We start from the raw sequence: 26,779 nt of genomic DNA, 5'->3' as shown, positions 1-26,779 counted from the left end.
GGGCTTCAGCTCGGCACCGCGGCGCCGGCTGGGATGCAGATGCTCCGGCAGCGGAGACGCAAGTCCTGCGCACAGGGCTTTCGGCCAGAGGTACAAACTGTTTCACAGCTTGCTAGAAAATGTGCTCCGAGTAACACTTCCAAAGCACAACCCACCACCTGATTTCTGAAGCCTTCCCACAGATTCCTGCCCTGTGCAGACGGTGCTTTGCGCTGCCCTTCCCCGGTGCCGGTCGTGCTCCATGCGTGCTCCGTGCACGCAGTGCTGCCCGGCACCGTGCATCCGCCTGTGCTGCTCTGCGTGGCAGAGACAGCGAACCCAGCGACATCTTATCTTCCAGGGTGATCTTCCAGCAGCCTCCCAGTACCTAAAGGGGCTGCAAGAAAGCTGGAGAGGGGCTTTGGACAAGGGCATGCAGTGACAGGACAGGGGGCAACGGCTTTAAACTGGAAGAGGGGAGATTTCGATGGGATCTGAGGAAGAAATTCTTCACTCTGAGGGTGCTGAGGCACTGGAACAGGTTGCCCAGAGCTGTGGATGCCCCATCCCTGGAAGTGTTCAAGGCCAGGCTGGATGAGGCTTTCGGCAACCTGGTACAGTGGAAGGTGTCCCTGCCCATGGCAGCGGGTTGGAACTGGGTGATCTTTGAGGTCCCTTCCAGCCCAAACCATTCTATGATTCTATGACCTGCTCCTGGTCTTCTCCCTGCTCCTGGGCAGCACAGCGTGAAGACACCCAGGGTACGGCTCTGCAGTGATGTATTGGTCCTGCCAGGAACGTGCCAAAGCATCGGCAGCCTTGGCACTCACATCTCACGTTCGTGTGAGCGGTGCTGGGCGACTCCGTCAGAGCTGCGCCATCATGAGCTGCTGCCTGTTTCGGTGATGAGACACTCAGGATTTAGAGCCCGTTCTTCCCAAAAATCCAGAACCAACTGAAATACCAGATCCTCCTGGGCAGCACAGCTCTGCCGTCCAAAGGATGGCACTCCACACAGCAGCGAGCACGTCCCTGGCTGCGCCACGTCTCACCGGGCACCGCTCAGAAAGCGCCCGGACGGGGGCCGCTGGGGTGCTGTCAGCCGGCGGTGCCCGGCGCGGTGCCCCATGCCCCCTCTCAAGCCCAGCTCCCGGGGCAGGGCGAGCTCCGAAGGGCAGGAGGGTGCCTCACTCCCTTGCATCGCCCCATGCACCCACCCCGACCCCCGGGGCAGAGCGGTTTGGACAAATTGTCGCCGATGGGTCGGGGGTAAGACGCATGTAGGGTTTGACGCCAGCGGTAAAAATCAAAAAGCCTCTCGTGCTGACGGCTGAGGCAGCAGGTAATTACTTAATTGACTCTCTGGTTCCTGCCTCGGCACAGAAGCCTGCAGCTCTCGGGCTAAAAGCAGAGTCCATTAGTGGCGCTGGCAGCAGTTCACCTCCCGGACCACGGAACGGCAGAGACCGGGGGCACGTCCTGCGCCGGTGCAATATTTGGAAACCCGACAGACACTGTGCCCGTTCAGCTGTGCCAGCCACGGCCGAGGGCAGACGAGCGCTCGGGGGAAAGGCAGCAGCTGCAAGAACCAGCCCAACCCCACTGCCCCAGCCCAGCCCGTGCCCAGCCGCAGCGGGGTGCCCGCTCCAGCCCCCGGGACGGGGGAGCTCCAAGTGCCCAGGCACTGGATACTCCGCCAATGCCAGATGGGCACAGCCGATTCAGCTGTCATCACTCCCCGTCGATAACCGCGGCTTTACGGCGTGGGTGATTGTCCCCGTTCGGTGACTTTGGCAGGAATAAAGCCACCCCCGCGCCCGCCACGCCGGGAACAATAGGTTTGGACTCGGTTGTTACCAGCGCGATTCAGGAGCGCGGCGGCGCCGCGGAGCGCGTTCGTCAGCTGGATCCAAGCTGCCAGCAAACACCGCGGGGACGGGACGGCTGAGCGCGAGGCTCGTCCCCGAGAGACCTGGGAGCAACGTGGAACTTTCTACAGGAAACAGTCATTGATGTAATTCCCGTGAACTCGTTACCACGCCAGGGAAGGGGGGGGGGAAGCCATTAGTCACGCACTCGCAGATGTTTTGACTTTACCTAAGACTTTTTTTTTTCCCTTTCTTTTAAAAAAAATGCTGCATCTCACCCGGGAGGCTGCCTGAGAGCCCCCTCCCCCTGGCCGTGCCAGTGGTGGGGCAGTTTGGAGGTGTCGGGACTGCAGAGGAAGCTGCTAAGCTAAGCCGGGGCTCTGCTCCCACCAGGAATCATTCCCTTTCTTTCGGGGAGTAGCACACGAGCTGCTACGGGGGGGAAGGTGTGGAGCTTCTAAACGGCAGGACCTCCCTGGCACAGCTCCGTGCCCTGGCAGCTGCTGCCAGCAGCGCTCGTGCTCATGCCCCAGCAGACACGCACATGTCCTCGCACACCTTTCCGCTCTGTCGTTCCAGCATGAAAACCCCACGGAGCCCCCGAAAGCCAAGTGATAAACCAAAGGATGTCAACGATCATCAAGGGGGCCTACAAGAAAGATGGGGAGAGGCTGTTCAGGAGGGCCAGTTGTGATAGGACAAGGGGTAATGGTTTTAAAATAGAGGGAGGCAGATTCAGATTGGATATTAAGAAAAATTTTTCACCATGAGAGTTGTAGAACCCTGGAACAGGTTGCCCAGAGAGGTGGTGGATGCTCCATCCCTGGAGACGTTCAAGGCCAGGTTGGATGAGGCCCTGAGCAACCTGATCTAGTTGGAGATGTCCCTGTTCCTTGCAGGGGGGTTGGACTAGATGACCTTTGAAGGTCCCTTCCAGCCCTAACCATTCTATGATTCTATGATCCCATCAGCACCGGCTCTACAGCCGTTCTCTGTTACTGGTGTTTCCCACCTGCCGCGGTGCCGCTCTCCCGGCCGGGCCCTGCGCTGGCACAGCCGCCAGCCCCCCCGCAGCTGCGCTTGGTCTCTGGTGTTTGGTTCCCGCCTGTGAGCTGCTCAGCCCAGTGCTGCCCAGCTCCCAGCCAGGGCTCCGGTGGGCTCCGGCGCTCGCCCAGTCATTACTGAAAATACAATTTTCAAAAAGGCTTTTACAAAGGGGATGAAAAAAGGGATGCGACTGCAGTTTGATGACAGAAACTCATCACGAGTTTCATCGGTCGTCACCAGCAGCACGTACGGGGATGCCCAGGCTGCTCTGTCGGGAACGTTTGTTGCACGCCGCTGAGAAAAACCAGGGTGGGGAACGAGGGGTTGGCTTTGAGCTGGCGCACGAAGGCTGGGGTGGGTGGCCGGGGTCCGTGACACCCCATCACCACAGGGAGCACCTCGGGGGCAGGAGACCCTGGCAAGAGCCACGGAACCGCAACTGTCAGAGACTGCTCGCGCTTTCCAGAAGAGCGGCCAACGCATCCGCGCCAAGCTCTCGCTGTGCAGCTCACGCTCATCTAATTTTCAAAATCCCCCAGGCGGTTGGTTATCTTAATTAAGATATTTATCTTTGTTAAATAGCACCAAACGCATCTGCACGCCCGCAGAGACGCGTCTTATTCATACTGATGGCCACTCGGGGTGGAATTAGGCGCTGTCAAGGGGGTGTCTGGCCTTTGGATGCTGACAACGGGCATGATTAGATTTTAAGGGCTGGCTGAGCTTTGCTCCAGTGCCAGAGCTTCATTTCCAGGACACAGCCCCCCACTGATTTTGTAGCATCCAGTACCCTGAGCATAAGTCTCTCGTTTCTGCGGAGGGATGAAGCATCTCCACGGTACAGAGCAGTACGGCTGTACCTGCAAGGCTGGCTCTGATCTCGATGCGCAAGATGTATTTAAAATTCAGTAAATTCCATCTCCTGCACTTTGCTCTCACGAAACACTTAAAGCACAACGCTTCAGCAGCCGTCGCCTTCCACCCGGCTGACAAGCGAAGCGATCCCGAAGCGCACCGGGAGCGCAGCGCTGTTTCTCAGCCGAGCTGCAATCATAAAAAGGTTTCCAGCTCCACACAGCTCTGCAGTATTTACAGAAGATGGATAATGCTGCAATCCCTAAGGCCTGCTAAAATCTGGTTTGCAATGTTTCTATAGAGAGTGAGCCTGTAGCTGTATACTAAGGGGGAAAAAAAAAAGTTAACAAAAGTTGGGGAAATACTCTTATTTTTCCCCTCTGCTACAGCAGCCAGCTTAGGCACAGGATGAGACACAAATTCCCCAGCAGATCAGGCAAGCTCAGACGCGGCTGCACGGGCTTCAGCAGGTGCACTCCAGCATTGGAATCCGTCCTGTTGGCACCGTGGGCACATGGACCCTGCGCAGGGGCTGGCTCTGCAAACCCCCTCCTGCCTGGCAGACACCCTATGTGGGAGCATCTCACGGCCGCAGAGACCCCCTGCACCGGCGGCACTGCTCCGGCCGGGAGGACGGACGGCTGGCCCACCAGAGCTGGCACCCCAGCACCAGCCCAGCACCGCCGCTGCATCCTGCCGGAGCTCAGCTGGTGGGCAGCGAGGGGGGAGGCAGCCGGGGGGGCCCCACTGGCAGCACCACGGCACAGATGAACTCCCCAGCGCGAGATGCAGCCGCTGCACATCCGCACCGGAGAGCCAAGGGAAGGGCTGCAGCTCCAGGGAGATGGAGGATATTGTTCTGGTTACATGCTAGAGCAGGAAGGGAGACATTCAAAGAAAAATATTAAAATTAAAACTAAAACCAGAACACACCGAAACCCAGTGTGTACCACAGCAGCGCTCACCGGTACCAGATTCCCCCACGTTGACGGGCCATCGCCTGGCAGACCCAGTGGAATCTACTTGTTACAACGTGCTTTGCCAGTTTCCAGAGCCAATCTCAACGGGCAGATCCCTTCCCTGCTCCACAGGAAATTCAACACACGCTCGCAGGGAACGTCTCCAAAACACACACGCATCCGCTCAGGATGATCCTCCGGCGCGTGACTCGGCTGCGTTCGCTCCCGATGTGCTGGCCGGCAGCACTGAGCCCCTTGGAGGCTGGAGCTGTTGGAGCCCTGGGCGCTGGGTGTGCCACGGGCACAGGGCATCGGGGGGGAAAAACTGCACTGAACGGCCCATGGCAGCCACGGTCCAAGCGGAAACGCTGAGGGTGCAGTTAATCCGTACCCTTAGCCATCAGTAAGTGCCCTTACCGACGAAGCCGACACAGCAGAGCATCCATCGGCTGCCGGAGGGCCGGGCAGCTCCAGGCAGGTCAGAGCAGTCAGCAGCTCGCTGCTGCCCAAAGGGACCCGCAGTCGCAGCCATGCCTGAGCTGATGGCAGCAGCAGGGTCTGTAAAACCCTCAAACTGGGATGCTCGTGGGGAGCCCCCCCACCCCCAGTGGCCCCGGACCACCTGCCAGGGCCGTGGCTCTCTTCGGGAAGCGATGTGCCTCTCTCCATGGGACAGACCATCCCCCAGGTTCCATACTGGCTCAGCAGCCACCGGGCACAGTGTGACCCGTGGCTCTGTGCCAATGGCCACTGCCACCAGCAGCACCGACAGCACCGCGGTCAGACTCATGGGCACTACGGGAGGGGCTGCGTGCAGCGGGGACAGCCGCGCACGGCCCCGTGCCACCAGCTTGCTGCAGGCTTTGGGCATGCCACGGCACCTTGCTCCCTTTTCGTTTTAAACACGGATGGAAAATCTTTACCTCATTTGCTAAAAGCACTTTAATGTCTTTACATAGGAAAAAAAGATATTAAAATGTATTACTAATTTGTATTATTTAATTCAGTCAGCAAGACTGAAAGCACTTGCTGCACTTCAAGTCCAGGTTCAAAGCATCAATCACTCCAAGTTCTGCCACCATTTCCTTTACATTTCATTTCTATGTCATTTTTCCATTCATTAGCTACGAGCGAGACAAGCGACAGACTGCCCTTCGGTGCCTCTCTAAAGCACGTACAGTGAAGGGCTGTTGGATCCACCTAAATATTGGACCGTTGGATCCACCTAAATAAAAGGCAAATTACCCTGTGAGCATTTCTGGACAATTAATTACCCCAAAGATGACTGGCAGAGGTCAAGGTCTCATTTCAGCACTTCGGAGCAGGCTCTCGTTAAACTATCAGGTCCTCGGGGAGGCTGCGGGCGAAGCCGCGGCACTGCCACGCTCTCAGCACCAGCAGGATCTTTCCAGAAGCATTTGCAAAGTTAAAAACAGGAGCTGTGCTATTTCTCTTCACCAGGAGGAACAGGGTCGGGCAGTTCAGTGGTTTCCACCCAGCTCTCTCTTTGTTTTCTTCTAAGTTTGCACTTCAACCGTTTTCCATTAGAAGAAACCGTCAGCCCCCGGGACGGGGGATCAGAGGACCCCTTTTCCCTTCGGTTCGAGACACGGCTGCGATGCCGCCAGCGTCTCTGCCTGGCACGTGGCACCTGCATCCCCCGCAGTGCCGGCCCCTGCCAAGGTGCACCGTCTGGCGACGGCCGAGCCCGGCTCCCGCAGGGCCCTGGCAGCGTTCCCGCGGGGCTCAGAGCTACAAGCCATGGAGAAAAGGACGTGAGCAACAGGTAAATCGTCAGCGACAGGAGAAGACGCTGCTGAAGGCAGGTGGTGATGTGCAGCTGTATTTCACCATCGCTGACATCCAGCTGCGTGGATCGGGGTGCTGGGATGCAGCAGAGGTGATGTACTCTGAGGCACATATTTCACAAGGACAGGCTACTTCAGCTAGAACAACATATTTAGAAAAAAATAAAATAAAATTAAGCTTCCCTCCCAGATTACAGATCAGCTTCATTCCTCCATTGGCACCACTGTTTGAGTTAGTTCCACTGAAAATGCATCAAGTTTCCAATGTTGGCGACAAGGACAGCGAGTTTCAGCTGTAATAACGGTCTTGGACAAGATTTAGAGTCAAGCGACGTGGGGAGCACTGTGGCGGCACGGCGGTCTCGGAGGAGATACACGTCCCTGTGTGCTCCCCGCCCCGGGATGGTCACAGCTGAGACCCCCCTGGTTCTGCCCCCCCACAGGGCACAGCAAACCCCCACCCCGAGGGGCTCCGGGGCAGCGCAGCGAATGGCCACCATCCCTCCTCGCCCCCCAGCAGCCAGGGCAACACTTGGGCTGCGTGGATCACATCCATCTGCGTGTCCAGAAATTCACATCCAGAGACAGCTGTGTACGCACGTGCAAATCAGCATGCAAATCAGCATGCAAATCACCTCTCCTTTGATTTGCACACGCTGTTAGATTCATGAGGCAGTGCTCAAGTGGCCCTGGCAGATAATTACAGTGCCATGCACAGGCCATAAATACACATTTTAATATCCTTTTTGGTGACTAGCAAGGTAGTAAACCGAGTTAAGGGCACAATGTGACTCTAAATACCAAGAGCCAAGTGGCATTTAATACCCAAGGGTGAGTTTGCCTCCAGTTTCCTCCCTCCTTTTCTTTTCTGGCAGAAGTCTTAGTGGAGAAATACGTCTTACAAGACATTTGTACAGATCTCAGCAACAGGAACCTCTGAATGGTTCTACAATACAGCATGGACAGAAATACCTCTCTTTCAAAAACCATTTTTAGTTCATTTGTGAAGTGCTTTAAAACCTTTACCTAAAGCCACGCCGCCCTCAGATGAAAGCGTCACCAGCTTCAGGCAAGAGAAAGATTGAAGAACGCATTCCCAAAAACGAGACATGATTTTTCCCTCCACCTCCTCACTTACCCTGGGGCTTGTCTCCAAAGCCCTGTGACATCCTCCAGCAAGAGGCATCAGCAAAACCCACCACGCAGCCACCTCGGACACCACCACCACTTCCAAGCTCCAGGAGCTCCAGGGAGAGCTGCTGCTCCCTTCCCAGCTCACGCGGGGCGGCCGGGCTCCCTGCAGCCCCCGCTCACCGCATCGAGCAGCAAAGCTCCACACTGGAACAGAGCGACTCGGCACACCCTGGCCTGGTCCAGCGCCCCAGTCCACTTCCAGGGCAGCAACGGCATCTTCAAGCTGTAGGTTCCTCCTGCTCCCAAACCTCACGTTGTTCCGATGGGCTTCACCATCCCAGACCCGGCACACTCCGGCAGCGTGAGGAACGTGGCAGCTCTGCAGGAATCTCTCTGACAGTCCAGGCTGGGACGTACTCACACATATTCGTGTGCATTCTTAACTTTAGAGGGAAACCAGCACGTGTGTAAGTGTGCAGTAGCGTGGAAAGTTAATTTAAATGCAAATGCTGCATTTCTGCCCCACAGAAATTAAGTAATACGCTCAATTTATACTTAAAGTTAATGATTATTACAGCTTCGGCCAGGTAACCAGACCTGTTGCAGAGAAAAGACTCGGGTCTTAATTTTCAGCTGAGCAGAAACGCTCTCAGCTGTCGGCGTTTTAGCGGCATCTGATGCTTAAACGCCAGCAGCGGGCACGGACCCTCCTGCACACCGGGCACCGGCGGGAGCCCATCGCACGGTCACGACGAGCCCGCGCCGCTCCGAACCGACGGCAGACGCTCCGCAGCGGGCCCGGGGAGCGCGACCGCGACCGACGGGGGCTCCGGGGTCGGGGGGGACCCCCGACCCCGGAGCCCCCGTCGGCTGCGGTCGCGCTCCCCGGGCCCGCTCCCGATGCGCAGGTGGCTGCTGCCCTCCGGCGGCGGCTCGCGGGGCCGCCCGGTGCCAGCGCCGAGCACTTAACCGGGAGCGACGGCGCTGGCAGGGGGTGGTCTCGCCCGTGCCCACTCAGCGGCCCTGCCCGGGAGCGGGGAAGCAGCGCTGGGGGGCTCGGCGGGGGTTGGTGGGGAGGGGGCAAGTGGCGATGCCAGGAGCGGGCAGCGCCTGGCAGCCAAAAGGGACGCAGGGGTCCCGGAGGGGCTGTGCCAAGGAGCCACGTCTGCAGGCGGGGGGGGGGGGCGGCGGGCAGAGCCCCTCTAGGGCAGAGCTACTGGTGGGGACCGGTGATGGAGGGGAGGAAGGACCCCTGAAGAAAAGCACTGTTCGACGGGAGAATAAGGGAGCCGCGGCGGATCTCTGGCCCCGGAGAGCCACCGGGCATGAGTGGGCTCACGGTGAGCGGCTGGAGGGGCGCGAGGGCACAGTGCCATGGTCCCCCTCGCCGCCTCTCCAGTGATAATTAACGCCTACAACCAGCTTCCAAAGAGAAAAGTGATCCTGCTCTTCCAATGCTGCCCTGCCCAAGCGGCCGTCCGCATCCCGAGAGCGATTCCAGTCTAACGCTCCCGCGCAGGCGAGCGCCAACGCGCTGAACCGCTCAGCGGGTCACGGCGTGCGAGGTCGGGGACAAACGGGGTAGCAGCGGCAGGAGATGGAGTCTTGATCCCCTCCAAAGCACACGAAGGGTGAGCAGGGGGGCGGTGGGGATGCTCAGCCCAGTGTTCACCCCTGCTGCTGGTGCTGGCCTCCGCCGTGGCCTCCGTGTCCGTGCTCAGCATCACCTCGGCCAGATCGAGCTGATGTTCCTCCCAAGGCACAGCCACGCCACGGTCCTGGGAGCTCACGGAGGTGCAGGTGAAGGTGAGGCCTCTCCGGAGCAGACGCGGAGCACGGCTCCTCAGCTGCCCCCTCGCCCACCCTGCTTGCCCCCGCCGAGGCAGCCTTCCCCCGTGGGAGAGCAATAAACCCCCCAAAGGTGCTCTCGCCCCGCTGCGTGTTTGCAAAGGTATTTAATTGCCTGGGGACGGGCACGGGCCGGGGCTGGAAGCTGCTCCTGGGGAGCACAAGCGGCCCTCCCCGCCAGCCCCCACCGCACGGCACCTTCCTCAGCCCGTCGTTACGGCCGTTTTGGTGCAGTGAGCGTCAGGGCAAAGACTCGTTTGAAATAAAATGGAAGAATGTTCCTGTTGTTTTCACCTAAACGCATTTTAAGTAAAATTGAGAAGAAACCACCCCTCTGAAATGCAGCATACCTCTCGGCTGGTGTAGATCAGCACAGGTCCTCCCACACCAACGGAAACAGGCACATTCACACCCCCTTGGAGACGGTGGTTTGTTTTTTTTAATTGGCCTCCATCCCTCTGCCCTGTGTGTTTTCACCATATGCCCAGGGCTGAGAGGAAAGAGCCCATCTGTGCTCGCAGCGGTTCATCTAAACAAACCCAGCAGAACGCACCAAGTCAGCCATGGTGAGCGGCAGCGTGTTCGGCTCGTGGCTACGGGGGAGCAGGAGCCAGGAGACGCAGCCAACGGAACCCACTGCTGCCCACCAGCACGGGGAAGGTGCTGTGGGACCACTGCCCGGCCGCTCTGCCCAAGCACCCTGGCAGGGGTGCCAGCCCATAGGGCTCCCAGAAGCAGCAAATACTCTGAAACCACAGCGGTGTTTTTGAGAAAAGTTAAGCAGTTTTATTCAACAGGATGAGTCCACACCCAACCAGTGGCTTCATCTACATGGCATCATCAGCACGCACGACAGAGGACCCACTCGGACGCTCTAGCTGAACGGCATCTCACCATACGTTACAGAGACAACACCAGAGGAGGAGGACGACCGGTACAAAGGGCAGCCAGCCAGCGGTTTCCTACGGCTTCCCGGCGTAACCGAGCCCATCCCCACCGGACCATGCAGCCCAGCCACTCAGAAGCAGATCAGACTCAGGACATCTACTGCCGCACCATGAAAACCACAACACTGCTAGTTCAATAACACAGTCCAGGGTTTACAAAAATGACCTACCAGGGGTACTTCAGCCTAAGGAAGAAAGTGCACTGTCATCGCCACCCCAGGGACCGACACACTCGTGCGCTGCTGAGCCCACGGCGGGCACCGCCGCTTTCGAGTCAGCACCATCGAAGGTGACACAGCGCTGGGGAGGGTGGGCAAGCGCCAAGCTGCCCTTCTGGAGGTGGCCACAGCACCATGGGACAGGACTGGGCAGGACCATGGGGACCTGGCACGGTCTGCAGGAGCCAAGCCGGAGATTGGCACTTGCTCTGCGCAGCAGAGAAACAGGCGCTCCGTGCATATGCCCTCCTCTCGCTGCCACGTCCCCAAAAGGGGCTGTGCCAGTCCCTCCGGACCCTCGCCCGGCGGGGCGGTGGGCGGCAGGACACGGCCACCCAGCGACGGACCGTCAGCTTTCGCAGCGACAGCTCAGTGAACTCTCCGAAGCCTGCGGTCTTCACGCCGTCGGAGAGGTATCGAGGATCGGGGTAACGTCACTCGTGAAACGTGAGCAGGTTCCAGTCATGAACTCCTACAATGTATGTGTTTCAATTTTGTGCCAAGTTAGCTTACAGAAAAATACATTTCTTCCCTTAAATTTACAGTAGTTAAAACTACAATTTGAATACCGTATTAAAAAGGGGTAGTCTATTCTTCAACAAAACGTCTCGGTTTTCTTTTCTTTAAAAAAAAAAAATTAGAAAGGACTTTAAAAGCAATCACCCCCAGCACAACGCGACTGTACAAAGGAAATCATGATGCGTACAGCTCCTAGGACATTAACTCCAAGCATTTGTTCCGGTGCTCAAAAAGGCACTTAAAGATAAGGAAACAATTGTATTAAAAACTCACAACAAACAAAGGAAAACAAAAGGCAATAATTTAATAGAAAGACACTGGAACTTGTACCGTATCTTCTAAAGAAAGAGGGAGGAAAAAAAACCCTAATAAACATGGTTTTGCTATCAAGTCATCTTTGAAAGCATATAAAAAACCCAGAAGACCAGCAAAGTGAATGTTCTCCAGGAACTAAATGGAAAAAAAAAAAAAAAAAAAATTACTGGCAACGAACACGCAGCTCTCGTGCCAAATGGGTTTCTTCCCTCCCCCGAAAAGCACATTTGCTGGTTCGTTACCAGACCAGACCGCCAGACTGCTCGAACATCTGCTGCCCCCCAGGACAGAGGCGCTGACCTCGGGGTTAGCCTAAGTCAGGGAAGGGGGGGAAGTGATGGAGAAAAATAAACACCGATATGAACTAACGGTGGTAATGACGAATGTCGGCAACGCTAACGGACAAGCACATAAACAGCATTTCCCCTCACGGCGTCGTACGGAGGAACAACGACAGAATCACCACGTACAGAACTTCTCCCCCACTGTACACCCAAAGGTTAGCTTTGCGCCTTTGTTTTTTTATTTTTTTTTTATTATTACTATTATTGGGGTTTATTTTTACACTGAGCTACCTACTAAGTGCAAAGATTTGGTGAGTGGCATCGGCTTTCATCTAATTTCAGCCTATTTTGTACAGTTTACATGTTAGCAGTTACTTTCCAGCATTTAAGCAAGTACAGCGATATATACAGAGCGCGGCGGGGCGGGGGGCGCAGGGACACATGCTTGTGCACGGGGCACGGGAACGGACACCGGGCCGGTCCCACCGGACGCGTGACACCGCGTCCACGGAGGCACGTGCCACCTTGCACGGCCCGGGGCGGCTGGCACATGTGGGCACGGCACGGACGAGCTCCCCGGAGGGACCGCGGGGCTCGGCCGCCCTGGCCAGAGCCTTCTGGAAGTCCGGCTGCTCCTCCGGCCAGGCGTGAGCGGGTCTGCAGCCGCGCTGGAGAGGAGGATGAGGCGGGGAACGAAAGAAAAAAGCCCTGGGCAGAGGCAGGTGGCTGCGGCGGAGGCAGGAGGGCTCGCCGGCCGCTGTGCCCGGGACAGACAGGACAGCAGGAATCGGCAGGGAGAACGGATGAACGTTACCAGGAGCCGTTAGCGCGGCTCTTCCGTGTGGCTGAGGCTCTCGGCGGCCGGTCGCACGCTGGGGTCACACGTGATCACATGAAGTGACCGACTTAAACCACGGGTCATTGCATGGAAATCTGTACAGGAAGGAAAAAACTGCAGGAGAAGCACAGAGTGTCTTGAATTCAGCGCTTACAGAGACGTGGCTGTCGGACAAAGGACCGTGCAATCCCCGGCTCTTTCTGCCTCCTTTTTCTCTGGGTTAAACATTCAGAGGAAAAACAAAATGTAGATTCTTTTGCATAAACTCAAACTGTTGTATTATATAGTACAGTACAGAAAGTGCAAAATATCACCTCATCAGACCGGTTCCGCATCTGATATGGTCAAATATGGCTCATGCTTTCATGCAAGACGACGCAATCTGAATCAAGACCCTCATGTGCTGCTGTGCAACTTCAAATAAGGGAACGTTGTTGTACCAAAGCCTCTGTACCAAAGTCCCATCTGTCGAGACATTATCAGGTGTTTTCTTTGAAAAAAGAAAAAGAGAAAGAAGTGTGTGGGGAAAGGGAAATGAAGCATCTCAAAAGGGTGTAAGTTTCTCCATTTATGCTTGACCACAGGTTTGTCACTAGTCCGTGTTCATTCTGAAATCTTCAGGAAAACCAGAGTTCCGCGGGCGCCCCGGGGCAGCAGCATCCTCCTCCCGGCGCGACGGACGGAGCACGCCTCGTTTTCTGTCCCTGCTCCTGCCGGGTGCCGCTGGCCGGGGCGGCGCGGCGCACGTGGGGTGTCTCGGGGTTCACCTTGAAAAGACACTCCAGCCAGCCCGACACACGCTGCCATTTAGGAATTTCCAGTTCCTCTCCATAGTCCAGCAGTGAACAAAAGCCACTGTATTTCCCACCCACCCACCCCCACCCCTTTTCTTCTTAAATGCCAAGAGATGCAGAAAATAAATTCCAGGATTGACCTTGTATTGTGCAACGCACAGCTGCTACGTACCTCCACGCACACACACACACACACAGAGACAAATAGCCTGGAAAAAACCCAAATCAACCCCAACATCTCTAGAGAGGACGTTTCAGGGCCAGTTTCTGAGGTAAATCTACTTTTTTTTTAAAAAGTCACCCGATTCTGTACACTTTTTTGTAATATATACTTCTACATATAGCGCGTATTCTCCAGTGCCAACACGTAGACCCGCCGTCTCCTCCTGCCGTAGGACTGCAAGCTCGGGAAGTGTTTCTGCATGGATGGGGGGTGTGTGCACACACGCACGGACCTGCACGCACACACACGCGTGTACGATCGACCATCAGGCCGAGGCTGCGCACTTGTTCCCCTTCTGGAGAGGCTCCTCTGGAGCGCGGTTTGGACTTCCCGCGTGGCCGAGCGAGGCTTTGCCGAGCCGCCGGCCCCGCTCCCACCCCCTGGCGCTGCTCTGCCCGTGCCCCAGCCTACATGGTGCCCGATTTATCCGCCGAGCTGCTGGGGAAGAGCTTCTCGGTGGGGGTGACGGCGGGGCTGCCCACCCCCGAGCTGCTGCTGCTGCTGGAGCGGTGCTGCACCACCGGGCGCACCGGCCGCATCGGCGGGGGCCGCAGCTGAGCCCCGGCCAGCCGGGCCGACAGGGCCGGCTTGAAGGTGGTCATCATCTCCGTCGTGGAGCTGCTGCTGCGCCGCATGGCAGCGTCAGGGTCCCGGATCAGGATGGTGTGGAGGGGGCTGGCGGGCTCCGAGTTGGCGGCGCCCATCGGAGGGTTCTTCATGGGCTCCAGCGTGTCCAGGACCACGTCGGGGGCCTGCTTGGCCGTGTTCTGCCTCTCCAGCTCCCGCAGCTCGTTCAGCGCCGTGCTCATGGTCTTCTCGATGTCCTGCGAACGCCACCGACAAAGGGATGTCAGCACCGTGCCATGGCATCAACCCACTCTCCAGCACCCCACCCCAATGAGAAACTGCGTGAAGTGAATTAAGGGCCGCTAACTCGGAGAGACCATCGGAGAAGGGATTTAAGGCAACCGAATCGATCCCTTAAAAAGCAGCTCTAGTTAATTCTCCTCTCTGTCCTTGTGTAGAAGAATCCTCAGTTTTAGCATGTGTACAAAACGCTTGGCGAGCCTCAGATAACGTTCAGAGGATCAGCAGAAGGGAAATAATTATCAAGTTAGCTCCAATTAATTCCATTCAGCTGTTCAGATAATGAGTGGAAACACTCTCCCAGAACCAAGCCTCAGGACTACCAACTGCAGCAGCCCTACAGGCTTCAAGGTTAAGTATTTATGTACATCAGCTGAGTGAGAATCTTTTCCAAGGTTTTAAAAAAACACCCAAAAGCCAAGAAAATTGGGCATTTCGTGCCCCGTCCTCAGCATGCACCCGTCTCTCTGGAGGTCCTGGATCCCACAGTCCTGCACTGCGCCTGGGGAAGGTGGCCCGGGCATCACTGCGGGGTGCCACACTGGTGCCCGCCAGCTGAGCCCAGGGACCTTGTGGACGTGGTTATCCCGTCCCGAGGGGGACGCGGTGTCCCCGCTCCGGCCACGGCTCAGGGCACGCGCTGCCCTACCACCGTAGCTCTGTATTGATCACACCACACACACGCTCTGGATGAACAGAGAAGCTGGGCAGCGCGCTGCAGAGCGAGAGAACAAGGAGCATGGCTGCTGGAAAAGCAAACAGGACAGTAAGAATTCTTCCTTTCTGCAACCATCATTAATTATCCCACTGAAAGCAGCTGATTCTACATAAACCAGCCTGTCAAAGCCCGTGGCACAAGAGCTGCTGCCAGGTGGTGGGCAGCAGTCTCCCCAGCAGCTGCACCCTCTGCCCGGGCATCACTGACTGTCCCACAGCTGCTGCTCGTGCCGGAGGGTGGCACCAAGCAAAGCGCTGGGGAACTGCTGAGCTGGGGGACCCCGAACAGCCCGTTGGCAGCGAGCGCTCCTGGCCCCCAGGCCCTGGGACAGCCCGACCCGCCGCCGCGCAGGCAGATCTGCGGGAATGCGCCTCAACTGCGTTCTCCGTGAGAGGCTGGAGAGTTCTGCTGCCTGCTCCGGGCACGGACCACTCCGAGATGGTAACGGGTTTGGTACAACCTGACTGATTCCTGGCTGGGGGCCTCCTGCCAGCGGCAGGGAGAGGAGACCTGCGGCTGTGCTGGAGGTGGCACGAGTTCTATGAGCACTGTGGAACCGATGGCCCAGTGCGACGCCAACGATGTCGCGTGGCTGGAGGCGTCACACTGGGATTTGGCTGACATTCTGAGGTCCTTGCTACAAATGGCCAGTGACAACCCTGAAGCACTTTTCTCCAAGCACTGAGCATCAGTCAAATGCTGATTTGGCAAATCCCGTTTTCTCCTCCTAAGCTCCTTATGGAGCATCAGATGAAGATAATGCACCTCCCTCCCTGTGGCAGCCAAGAGCTGCCAGCGCATTTCGATGGTGAATCGAACGTTTCTGTCCGTTGTTTCACACAAACATCGTTTGGGGAAGGAGGCCATATCTTTTGTGAGAGCAGCCGACACAGCTGGAGGAGCAGGCAAGCTGTTGGCTGCTCGTTCTCATCTTTAAACCCTGGCAGCTACAGCAGCACTGCCGCTCTGACGCGTGCTGGGATGGAAGGGGCTCTGCGGCACCACCCCGGGACTCCAGCTCCAGCTCTCGCTCCCTGGCACCGGGGTCCCTTCACAACCCTCTTACCTCTGCGAGCGCTTCTGCTTCTAGAGATTTCTGATCGCCGAGACTACTGTGTCTAGTCGATCCACAGGTCGATCTCAGCGGGTGGCCATCGGACAAGGCCTTCCTGTCTGGGAAATTGATGCTGCCTGCACTGCCAAATGTCGCCATTCTGCGCTTTTCGGGACTCTCGATCCTGCCCCTGTTAAGAGGTATTTTGTGGGGGCTGCTCGGGCAGGCCGCCGCTCGAGGAGGAGTGTCTATGCCAGGACCCAGCCCTCGGGGCGGGCTGTGGGTGTCCCCCCCGCTTCGACGGCGAGGGATAGCTGCGCCGTCAGACCTCAGTCTCACTCTGCAAAGAATCCACCACAAGACTGGGTCACCGTCCGTCAGATCAAAAGCGTCTGGTTGCACGCTGCAGGACAATCGCTCAGCTCTGAGAGTTCAGATCAAACCCAACTCCAGCCTTTCAGCTCCAGCAGACTAAGGCAAGACAGACATTTTAGCCCATGCCAAGCAAAGGACAGCATTGTACCTTCTTTTGTTAAGATCTGCGTTAGCAACGAGCATGAAAACCCCCTCCACGCTCACACTTTTCTCCAGTGCTTACTGGAGCCTGCCCTGCACCACACACTGACTCTCCCCACACGTGACCGCGACCACCTCTGCGTTCACGGGAAAACAAGCGTTTCCTTACCGGCCCATTACTCCCCCGAAGCCATAGTCCACGATGTGATCAGTCGGAGACTGGATGTCGTTCTTGGAGGAGGCTTTATCATCCAGCAGCGGTCCGCTGCTTGCCTCGCTGTCCGCCTTCTGGCTCAGGCTGTCGGAGAACGCGTCATCCCTGGGAAAGGAGACCCCCATCAGCATGAGTGTTCTGCCCCAGAAGCGAGGGCAGGGCCCAGGCCACAACATGGATCTGAACATCATCACTCCAGCAGCTCCAGGCGTTGCTAAGGAAGGGCTGGACCGAGGCCACCGCTTCAGACAGTACCCAGAGCTTGGAAAAAGCAAACGTCACGTCTCCATATCTCTCTGCACTGCAGTTGGATTTTAATGAATCCAGGTACAGTACTTGTAACAGAAGTGGCATTTGTGAAGGACCCTGAGAGCTGCCTACAGGTCAGGTGGGCACTGAACAATGCCAGGTCAACGTACGGAGGGGGCAAGGCCAATATTAAGCCTGGGTCATGCCACTTCAAGGAGTCAATGACAGACAGGGTTCAGGCACACTGAAGTACAGTATTTAGTGCTTGGCTTCATCACCTTGAACAAGAAACAACCTGAGCCAATAAACAGAGAGGGATACGCAAACAGATCCAGATTTTTCACCGAAGTCATTAAAACAGGGAAAATCTGCCCACCTATTTTAGGCAGCTGAAGGTGGACCTCATGTAAGTATGTGATTTATGTGGTTTTAACAACCTAGGTCAACACACGCCACGTTACTCACATGTCTTGCACCACAATGTACTGGTGGGGTATGAGGCCATCCACACCATTATGTCTCCCTTCCCACCAGTCTTCTGATGCCCGATGGTACAGGAGGAGCGAGGCCCCTTTCTTAAAGGAGAGCTCTCGTGGAGACCGTCCAATGTAGTCAAACTTTGCGATGGCTTCGATCTGCTCCACTTCTGCAAAGGAGAGAAGCCCAACAATCACAAGGGCACTATAAATCCTAGAAAGAGGCATCTCGTCAGAGCAGCACTAATGCTGCTGCCCCAGCTTCCCCAGAGCATCTTACACTGAGTACAAAGCATCTTATTTTCAGACTGATCAACTCTTTTTGTTCTTCCAGCCTTCCTGGAATTTCTCACAGACTCACAAACTACCGGCAATTACAAAAAGCTACAAACCAGATGGGGAGTAGTTGAAATCTCTGATGCATATGGCATCGTCACCCACACTCCTGTTTTCTCCCTATAAAGTGATTTCTTCGGTTACAGAACCCCATTATCCTCCAGGCTGGGATTTTGTCCAGCTGTGTCAGATACTGTGATCAAAGCCCCATTTACCTTCTCTTCCTTTCCTTACCCTGGAGACAGTTTGTCCTGAATTGCTGATGAGTAATGAACCCCCTTTGGGGATCCCCACAGAAACGATGATGTCGCTCTGGCCAGGCAGCTGCTCTGCATCACCCCCGCCATGTGCAGACCTTCAGCGCTCTGCCTCACCGCTTCTCCACTTTTTCTAATTTAAGCTCTACCAAACACCAGGAATTCACAAATTGGGAGCTCAGGGCCCGAAATCCAAGAGGGCTGAGGCAGGACTTCACTTTGGGAGGTCATGAGGACACCAGGAACCTTTGAGCCCCTGGCCAAGGGCACCACAGCAAGAGCTGCTGGTGCGCCCAAAGAGGAGCCCGTGTGGCGTTGAGGAGCCCGCGAGGGAGCCCGGCTCTTCTGCAAATGTTTCCAGCTGGGAGCACTCAATCCCAGAGAAACCGCGGCAGCAACTGCAAAGCGGTGACAGCGTTTCTCTCCGCGCTGGCAGGAGCGATCTGCCTCACTTCGCTCCCAGACAGGGGTGAGAAGGCAAGTGGCCACCACCCAGCGACCTCTAGCCACTATCGGAGCCAGCAAGAAAGCAGTTAATGCACCTTGATTATTTGAGACATCTGAACATTTTAAACCCCACCTGGAGACTGGCAGACGGGCGATGACAAAGCTAAACTGGGCAGATCCGCCCAGCGTCTCCAGATCTGTCACGTTCTCATTAAAACGTGGAAACTCGCTCTGCTCCGTCTGCCTCCTCGCTGACCACAGGCTCAGCATCAGCAGCGGTCAGGATGCGACCCATCGTGCTGCTCCGCGACAAAATCCACACGGAGGAGACGACACCGGAGGAGGACGTGGGAGATGCTGCCTCAGACCCCTGCCCCGTTCCCCCTCCCGTGGGACAGGACAGGATCCCCCCCTTAAAACACACACCCGCAGCACCAGGAGCGGCCGGGTGCTGGGGAGCACTGCAGCAGGATCCGTGGGGAACACTCCAGAGGAAACATGGTGGGGAGGCTCCCAGGAGGGCTTTCACAGCCCCAGTGAAACACTGAGTTTCCCAGCAGGGAGGGAGCGGGGGGCGAGGGAGAGGGGAGTAAGGAATATGTAAATTTACGAAATAAAGCGGCTCCTCTTCTCTACACTTGCGCCACAGTTAATCACCCAGAAACTCCAATCAGAGCCATTCATGTGACCACCCAAGCATAAAATTGGCTGAACAGCAGCTTGCCCTCCTTCATCTTCTCCCGGCTCCCATTTGCAGCTGCACACGGGCCTGGAGCCGTCCGGCCCAGCTGCGCCCTCCCTCCCGCCCGCGGTGCCCACCAGACCCGGCAGGCGCCCACGCTTCGTCGGGGCAGGACGCACCCACGGGAACAGCGGCCATCAGAAAAGCAGAAGGGGCATCCGGCGTGCTGGTGCCCTCGCACAGCAGAGTCCTGCCACTGAACGGTGTCCCAGCGTCCCGGTGCCCTCGCACAGCAGAGCCCTGCCACTGAATGGTGCCACGGCCCCTCTGCAGCGCCAGTGGCGTCTCCCACCCTCGCCCTGCGGCCAAGCTGCTGGTGCTGTGGGGGCACAGTAAGCACAGGGCTTCCTCCTGCTTTGGCACTGCATCCTGGAGCAAGCACGCTTCTCGCCCAGCTCTGCCAGCGCTCCTGTTTCCATGCCAGCCTTTGCCATCGCCGTGAGCTTCAACGCTTTTACGGAGAGCCCCCGTGTGAAACTCTGAGCTGGTTTACACAGACGTGCAGGCAGAGAGGAGCTTACTCAAAGCTGGACCCGAGCCTTCTCCAGAGCGTTACGAACACTGATGCTGCACCCAATTGCAAGGGATTCACACCGGCTGCACCCATCCAGGTGGTCCCAGCTCACAACGTGTCCTGCTCCGCCCTGTGCAGCCAGCGGGCTCCGGGGGCCGGACACGAGCCAAGGCGAGCAGCAGCACTCTGTCACCAGAGCAAACAGAACTGACTGCGGGGACAACCAGGCTGCAGCTCGCCTGAATACAGGGGCACCTAGTTTCTGCCAAGGAGATGGCTGCTCGGCAGGGGATGATCCTAATGGAATCAGCTGAAGGGAGGTGCCCCGTTTTCTGCCGCTCGCGCTGCGCTCACCGTCATCGCTGGTGTGCGGCTCCGTGCCGTTGTCATGGTCGACCTCGTCGATGGTGCCGGGCTCGCTGTGCGGGCTGTCGCTGAAACAAAGCACACCATGCTCTCAAAGAACGAACGAGACTCTGCTCCTAAGGGACTTCGCCCAAGTCAGTTGTGGAGGGAAATTCTGGCCCCTGCGACACCTGAGTTATGGGTTTAGTTTTCACAGGACTGTTTTGTCATTTTAAATCACAGCAGATCTCTGAACTGGCTCTGAGAACAGCAGACATGATCTTCAGGCCCAGAACATCACATTCTGTTGCTCATGCATCTTACTCGTACTTGGCAAAACAAATGTAAAGTGATGCCAAGTCAAAATGTTCCACTCATTCACCATGAGTTTTAGCATCTCATCGTCTGCTTGCATCATACGGACAGTGGCAAGTGATCAGGGTCAGGGAAGATCAGGTCTCAGAAATGCATAGAACTTGCACACAAACCAGTTCGAGTCTGTTATAAATACTGGTTTGTTAAAACTTGGATCTGAAAGTCAGTTTAGAATTCCAGCATCCTCCAGACAAGTGTGTAATATCACTTACACTTCTAACGTGGGAGTTTGTTTATGGAGTTTTCCTATCCTGGGTGTACCAAGTAGGGCGAACTGTGCACCAGAAAGACGCGATGCGATCGCACGCGGCCGGTCCCATCCCCAGCTAATGCAAACTCATCTGTCTTGTAACGCTGACAAGACAAAAGGAACTGGAAGGTTCAAGTTAACTTTGGGCTAAGGAGCTTCATCCAACTAGCAAATTACAATGGAACTATGGGACTTCACTCAAAAATTCCAGCCTAGGAGGAATTTGGTTAGAATTGACCTAAGTTCCTGGTTTGCTCTGAACATACTTCTGTGAATCTGCAGCTAAAAGATTCTTTATAAATATTAATATTCATATTGGAAACAATGTTCTCCTGAAGTTTTTTGTGAGGCTCATAATGCTGAGTCAGCATGAGAAAATGAAAAGAAAAAGTCAGCGAAACTGTCTCTGTTTTCAAGGCTCAAATAAAAAGCAAAACTGACATATGTAAGTAGAGACTAATCGGTTAGATGTGCAAAATCCTCCTCGTTTCATGACGGTATTTAACTAAGGACCGTGCAGACAGCCTGGTACGGAGTAAGATTCTTAACCAGTGTGGAACGGCAGGAGCGTGTCAAACACATGCACCACCGGCACACCTGATTCACGACACGGAACAGGCACAACTGCAAAAAGGCACAGCCCTTCTGCTGAGGGGCAGGTGCGCCCCAGCACCGTGCTCAGCCTCCGCTTGGCTGCCCTGAATGCTAACTCTGAACTCCCCCAAAGCTCTCTTCACACCCCATCCTCTCGGGGCTCTGCTCCCAAGATCCCTTCTCTGACACCGGCGCGAGCGGAGGTCAGCTCTCTGCCTACCAGGAATCAAGCCAAAGCTCTGCATTTTGTCACGGGTTCACTCTTAACGTACAGTGCCAGAAGACAACCCTGGCACTGGATGTGGCTTGAAGTTCTGCAGCCACTGAAGTCCTGCCCCGGCTCCTTACCAGTACTCCTCCCCTCCAGTCATGCACTTCTCATAGACAGGTCCTTCCAGCTCTCTGTGGCTGGGGAAGATGCCCTCGTGATTAATGATGATGGTTTTGATGACCTCATTGACATGGGCTTGGCAGGACACCGGATCCTGCCCGTCTGGAATGTGCATCAGAGTGGGTCCGAAGCAGATGGCCAGGTTGTAGGGATCCATCATGTTCTCATCGCTGTACTGCGACAAGCTGCAAGCACAAGCGTTAGGGAGGTGCAGTGCCGACTTTCCCCGGTCGCTCGGAAAAGCCTCCCACCAGCAAACCCCCACCACCCAAAAGACCAACCACCACTGAGCTGCACATCTTCCCCGAACACAGCCACGGCTAGGCACGGCGGAGGAAGGAGCAGAACACAACTCTCCTTGGCAATACCAGAACAGACTCATGCAACAAAGACAGGGAAGCCCTGAAAACAAAAAAGGAGGGCAAGGAGAAACTCAATGAAAGAGGAAAAAAAGACTCACTGATTAAGGAAAGCAAAAAGGTATCTCATGACAACGATGACAGCCCGGGGCAGAGTGACGATGATTTGCTGGATCTGGTGCACTCTCTCTGTAGGGTTCTCGATTTCTGGAACACATGGATAGAAAGCACATCTTTACACCTTCTTAGGACCAGACAACGCGGCACCAGAGGGACTTGCTCCAGATCTAGTAGCCACTATGCAAGGAAAAGAACGGCCTGTTTCCCGACTTGATCCACTGGTTTGGCACTAAGGTGTGAGCAGAGAATTGGGCATAGTGCTCCTCCACTGGTGAATTCATACATGTGTTCAGATTCAGTAAAAACATCAAATACAGACATTTCCATGGTTTGATTTTTAAAATAACTGGTTATGCATCATTCAGTTCATTCTTCAACAACTATTTCGCAAAAGCTTTAAGTCAATATGGCACTGGAACACGGAGCACTGCTTGGTTTTCCAGGGCAGATTTTAAAAGGAGGTTTTTATTCATGCTACCCTTATGGGTTACCATCAGGTCCTTCTGAGCCCTTCTGCTCCAGTCTCCCACTGGTCTTAATGGGAATTTGAGCTGGACTGATGCTGAGTCAGCACTTTAAGATTCCCTTCGCTCCACAGCAGCGCGCAAAGCCCACAGCTGCCATCTGGAAGCAGCTTCCTGCCGTAGGAAGGAGGGTCCCTTAGAGCTGCCCTGCTCTCAGTGCCAGCTCCCTCGCCGGGGACCCCGCACCACCCTCCCGCAGCCCCGCACCAGGCGGGTGCCGCAGCCCCCGCGCAGCAGCCGCCTCTGCCCGCAGAGCTGCCAGAGCCCTGCTCCAGCGCCCACCCGCCGAGGGGGCTCAGCGCCGTCCGCAGCAGCTGCCAGCATGTCCCAGCCCCCGGGGCTATTGGATTTTTTAGCTAGTTCTGCTCAATACAGCGTCTGGATAGTTAATCTTGTGGCTTATATTTTACAGACAGCAAAGGGTACTCAGGCTTTGCTGCGAGCAGGCTGCCTCAGGTGCACGGCAGGGATCCTTACTTTCCTACGCTGGCTCCAACTTCGACATTTGTTAATCATAAAACTCACTGACAACGTGCAGCTGGGCTGCCATTTGTTAAAAAATTCTGAGCAAAATTTGGCTTCGGTGCAAAGACTGAAATCTTTATAATATTTCATTTTGGAAACTTTTCCTTTTGAGGAATGTGCTTATCTCCTGTTACTGCTTATTGGGTTCTCTGCTTCTTCAGTTTGGTTTCACTTAAGAGAACGTTTGGAAAAAAAAAAATCAAATAAAACCTGGATAAAAACCTACAACAATAGCTATCTGCGCTGAAACTCAGAGGAACAAATTGTCTTGAAGCACTTGCCTTTTTTCACTTCGCAAAATGTTTCGACTGGCTGTAATTCAGAGAATGAGTGGAATAATCATCCATCACCCCACAGCACGGGCACACCCCTGAATGAACCTTTGCACACAAAGTGCCTTTCCCAGCCAGCTGTTTCTCACGTGTGTTGGAGAAACGCTTCCAGGTAAGGTCTCAGTGCCCCCCAAGCAAAAGGACCAGCCAGCCCTTCCTCTGCCGCCGGCAAGCCTGGCTTCTCCGTCACGTCGGCAGGGAATGACGCGCCTCTGCGGCTTCCAGGGGCACTCGGAGGCCGTGCCACACGCAGCAGCACCTGCTGCAAAACACTCGCTCAGCACACCTTCCCAGGAGCCAAGGGAAACCCGAGCAGCGCTGCGACGCGCTGCGGTGGGGAGCCCAAACCGCCCGGCTGCGTTTGGCCTTTCCGCCGTAATTACAAAATGAGATGAAGCATCTTACAGCAAGGGTGGCATTTTACTGGGCAGTAGTTCTCAAAGAAAGGTTTCTTCAATCTGTTTAGGTTTGGACACCTATCACAGAGCCTGTGTTTACGTGGCAGAAAGTCAGATGCGCTTAAGGTCAGACTTTTAATGGGAACAAGGCACTGTAATTCATTTAAAATCTACCCTTAATCAACAGGTAGCAACAGCAGCAGGAAAAGAAATGACAGATGAGGAAAAGGAAGATTCTTGCTAAAATGAGAAAAAATAAATTGAGAATAGAATTCTGTCCAGAAAATTAACAGATGCTGTTTGCAACAAAAAGCTCCCAAAAGCTTAATAAATTGTGTAAATTGACACTAATTAAGGATGGTTCCCAAGCAGCAGCCTATCTGCAAGCACCCAGAGTCACGTCACCAAGCACCAGGCACGTTTCCTGGCACTGAAGGGGACCCATCCCCTCCTCTGCGGCTGTGCCCTCTGGGGCTCCCTGCTCTGCCTGCTGCAAGCCCTCGGGGAAGGCAGGTGGCACGAGCACTGCAAGTCAGGCTAAAAATCCCTGTCCAGGGCACGGAACTGTGCAGAAACAGCTTCCTCTGTTTGCTGTGTTACAGGTGTGCTGTGCTGTTTTACACATCCAAAAAGGCAACAGTGAATTTCCTTAAGCTACTACATAAAACAACAGTTCTTGACAAATCAGAGCACATTCTTCTCCTCCTGGAACACGCTCACCCCTGCATCATTCCCCTCTAGATATCACCTGTCTTTCTGGACATCACTAAATCTCCAGCAGTTATACACATTAACATTACAAGGGGGTGAAGGTGCTGGGAGCAGCGAAAGCCAAACAAAGGACTTCAGCACATCTTCACCAGTCAGTGTCCCTGAAGCCACCCCCCGTACCGAGACACTCAAAGCCCCAAACAACCCCAACGCTGCTCTGGTAAAATAAAGTCGTCCTGTAGCCAGAGCGTGCAACATGCTCCTCCATCATCCCTGAAACAGCAATTTCACTCTGCCTTCTTCCTTTCCCCCAGGGGAGTAATCTCCACGACTTGTCAATAAATAAACGTCATCACTGCAATGTATTGGGAGAAATAAACCCCAGCTGGGATATCTGTTTCTCCAGTTGCAGAAGAACAAGCGGAGCTGGGAGGAGAACTCAGGACAGAACAAGAAGCAACCAAACTCTCCGTGACATCAATCCCAGATCTTCATGATTAAAACCCTTCAGCTTCTACCTCTGCTCACACCCCAAAGCACTTTCTGGTTTTCTTTGGGACGGGAAATGCACATAGCAAACACGTGGAGAACAGCTGATCCAGGGAGGCTGAAACCAAGCACGCAGCCTCAAGGGTCAGAGCAGCTTTGGGAGCGGCCAAGAGTTACTGGCCTTTGCTATGTTTAGCAGAAGACATGGAGCTAAAGCAGCAAAACCCCTTTGGGCCCCAGGAGCCACAGCTGCACGACACACGACGGGCAGGCACGGGAGCTGCCGCTACCCGCAGAGATCCGTGCAGGCAGGGCAGCAGCCGGCCCTGTTCGAGCAATTAATGACCCCTCATGCAACCCACAAATGCACGTGCAGCCCACTGGCCTCGGCCGGGAGATGACCCTCTGGTGATCCTCATGGTACTAGGAGAATTTGAAAGAGCCATGGCAAGATGTTTTACCTCTCTCTCGCCTCCAGCGCTGCCAAGGCACACTCTTAATGTCTTTTCCCAACAATTTCCGTTGCAGATCTACAGCCCATCTCACAGCATAAGCTGCTATTTGCAACACTCAGGTGTACTTGCCCCCCGTTTATTGCTTCTCTTGTCCCACCCTATTTCGAAAAAGAGCTGTCACGTGTACTTACTTATAGTAGATATCAGATCTTGAAACCTTTCCTTAGGAAAGAGGGGGTTTTCCAGTCCTCGGAAATACAGCTTCAAGACTCCAGCCACCGAATTAATGTCACGTTCGTTTTGGTCATCAGCAAGGGGATCTTCACCTGCCCAGAGAAGAGCTTTTACTTCCAGCATTACTATCAAGCTGGACTAATACAAAAAGTGTTCCTAACTCAGTGGAAACTCAAAATTTCCCACAGTTCAGAAACCCCTCCTCTGTATGGAAAGGTAGTGCTACGCATGTTCCCAGGGAGCGGAGAGTTTAATAAGGTACCCTGCTGCACAGCATCACGCTGAGACATGTGGTAGCCCTACCTACTAAAAACCAGTTTATTGTGGAGATTTTAAGCCTTTCCTGAAGATGAGGACGTTATTAATTGGTTCTCCTTCACAGTTTCCAGCCCAGTGCGTTTTTCCATTAAAGGCAACAGCTCAGAGAGCTGAGCAGACCTAAACGATGAACGCCTGAGAAGACAGGCTTGGCTGGAGGATGCAATTATGCCTCCGGAATGAACTGAATGGTTTTGGATAGCATTGTACCAACTTAAAACTATAAAAGGCTTTCAATTCCTAAGGGATTTGGATAGCGATTCCTCTTAAATTGGATGTGCAAATCCTCCAGCCTTTGACAATCCCACCACTGCTTTCTTCGTTGTCCTGGCC

At 55.2% G+C, this 26,779-nt stretch overlaps 1 protein-coding gene across 1 annotated transcript in view; it reads right to left on the bottom strand.

Annotated features, from left to right (window-relative positions):
* Positions 1-14,043: 14,043 nt before the first annotated feature.
* The window catches only part of SRGAP3 (SLIT-ROBO Rho GTPase activating protein 3), a 103,776-nt gene continuing 91,040 nt past the window's right edge, over positions 14,044-26,779 (bottom strand). Inside the window, exons 15-22 of the mRNA XM_086619211.1 lie at positions 26,086-26,220; positions 22,442-22,547; positions 21,939-22,166; positions 20,381-20,460; positions 17,720-17,900; positions 16,961-17,110; positions 16,288-16,615; positions 14,044-14,460 (exon numbers count right to left, since the gene is read on the bottom strand). Coding sequence (XP_086475337.1) covers positions 14,044-14,460; positions 16,288-16,615; positions 16,961-17,110; positions 17,720-17,900; positions 20,381-20,460; positions 21,939-22,166; positions 22,442-22,547; positions 26,086-26,220 — 1,625 coding nt within the window. The remainder of the gene's footprint in view (positions 14,461-16,287; positions 16,616-16,960; positions 17,111-17,719; positions 17,901-20,380; positions 20,461-21,938; positions 22,167-22,441; positions 22,548-26,085; positions 26,221-26,779) is intronic.

The sequence above is a fragment of the Tauraco erythrolophus genome, chromosome 12 (assembly GCF_009769465.1).
Source record: "Tauraco erythrolophus isolate bTauEry1 chromosome 12, bTauEry1.pri, whole genome shotgun sequence".
Lineage (NCBI taxonomy): Eukaryota > Metazoa > Chordata > Aves > Musophagiformes > Musophagidae > Tauraco > Tauraco erythrolophus.
This window is presented reverse-complemented; position numbering and strand designations above follow the sequence as displayed.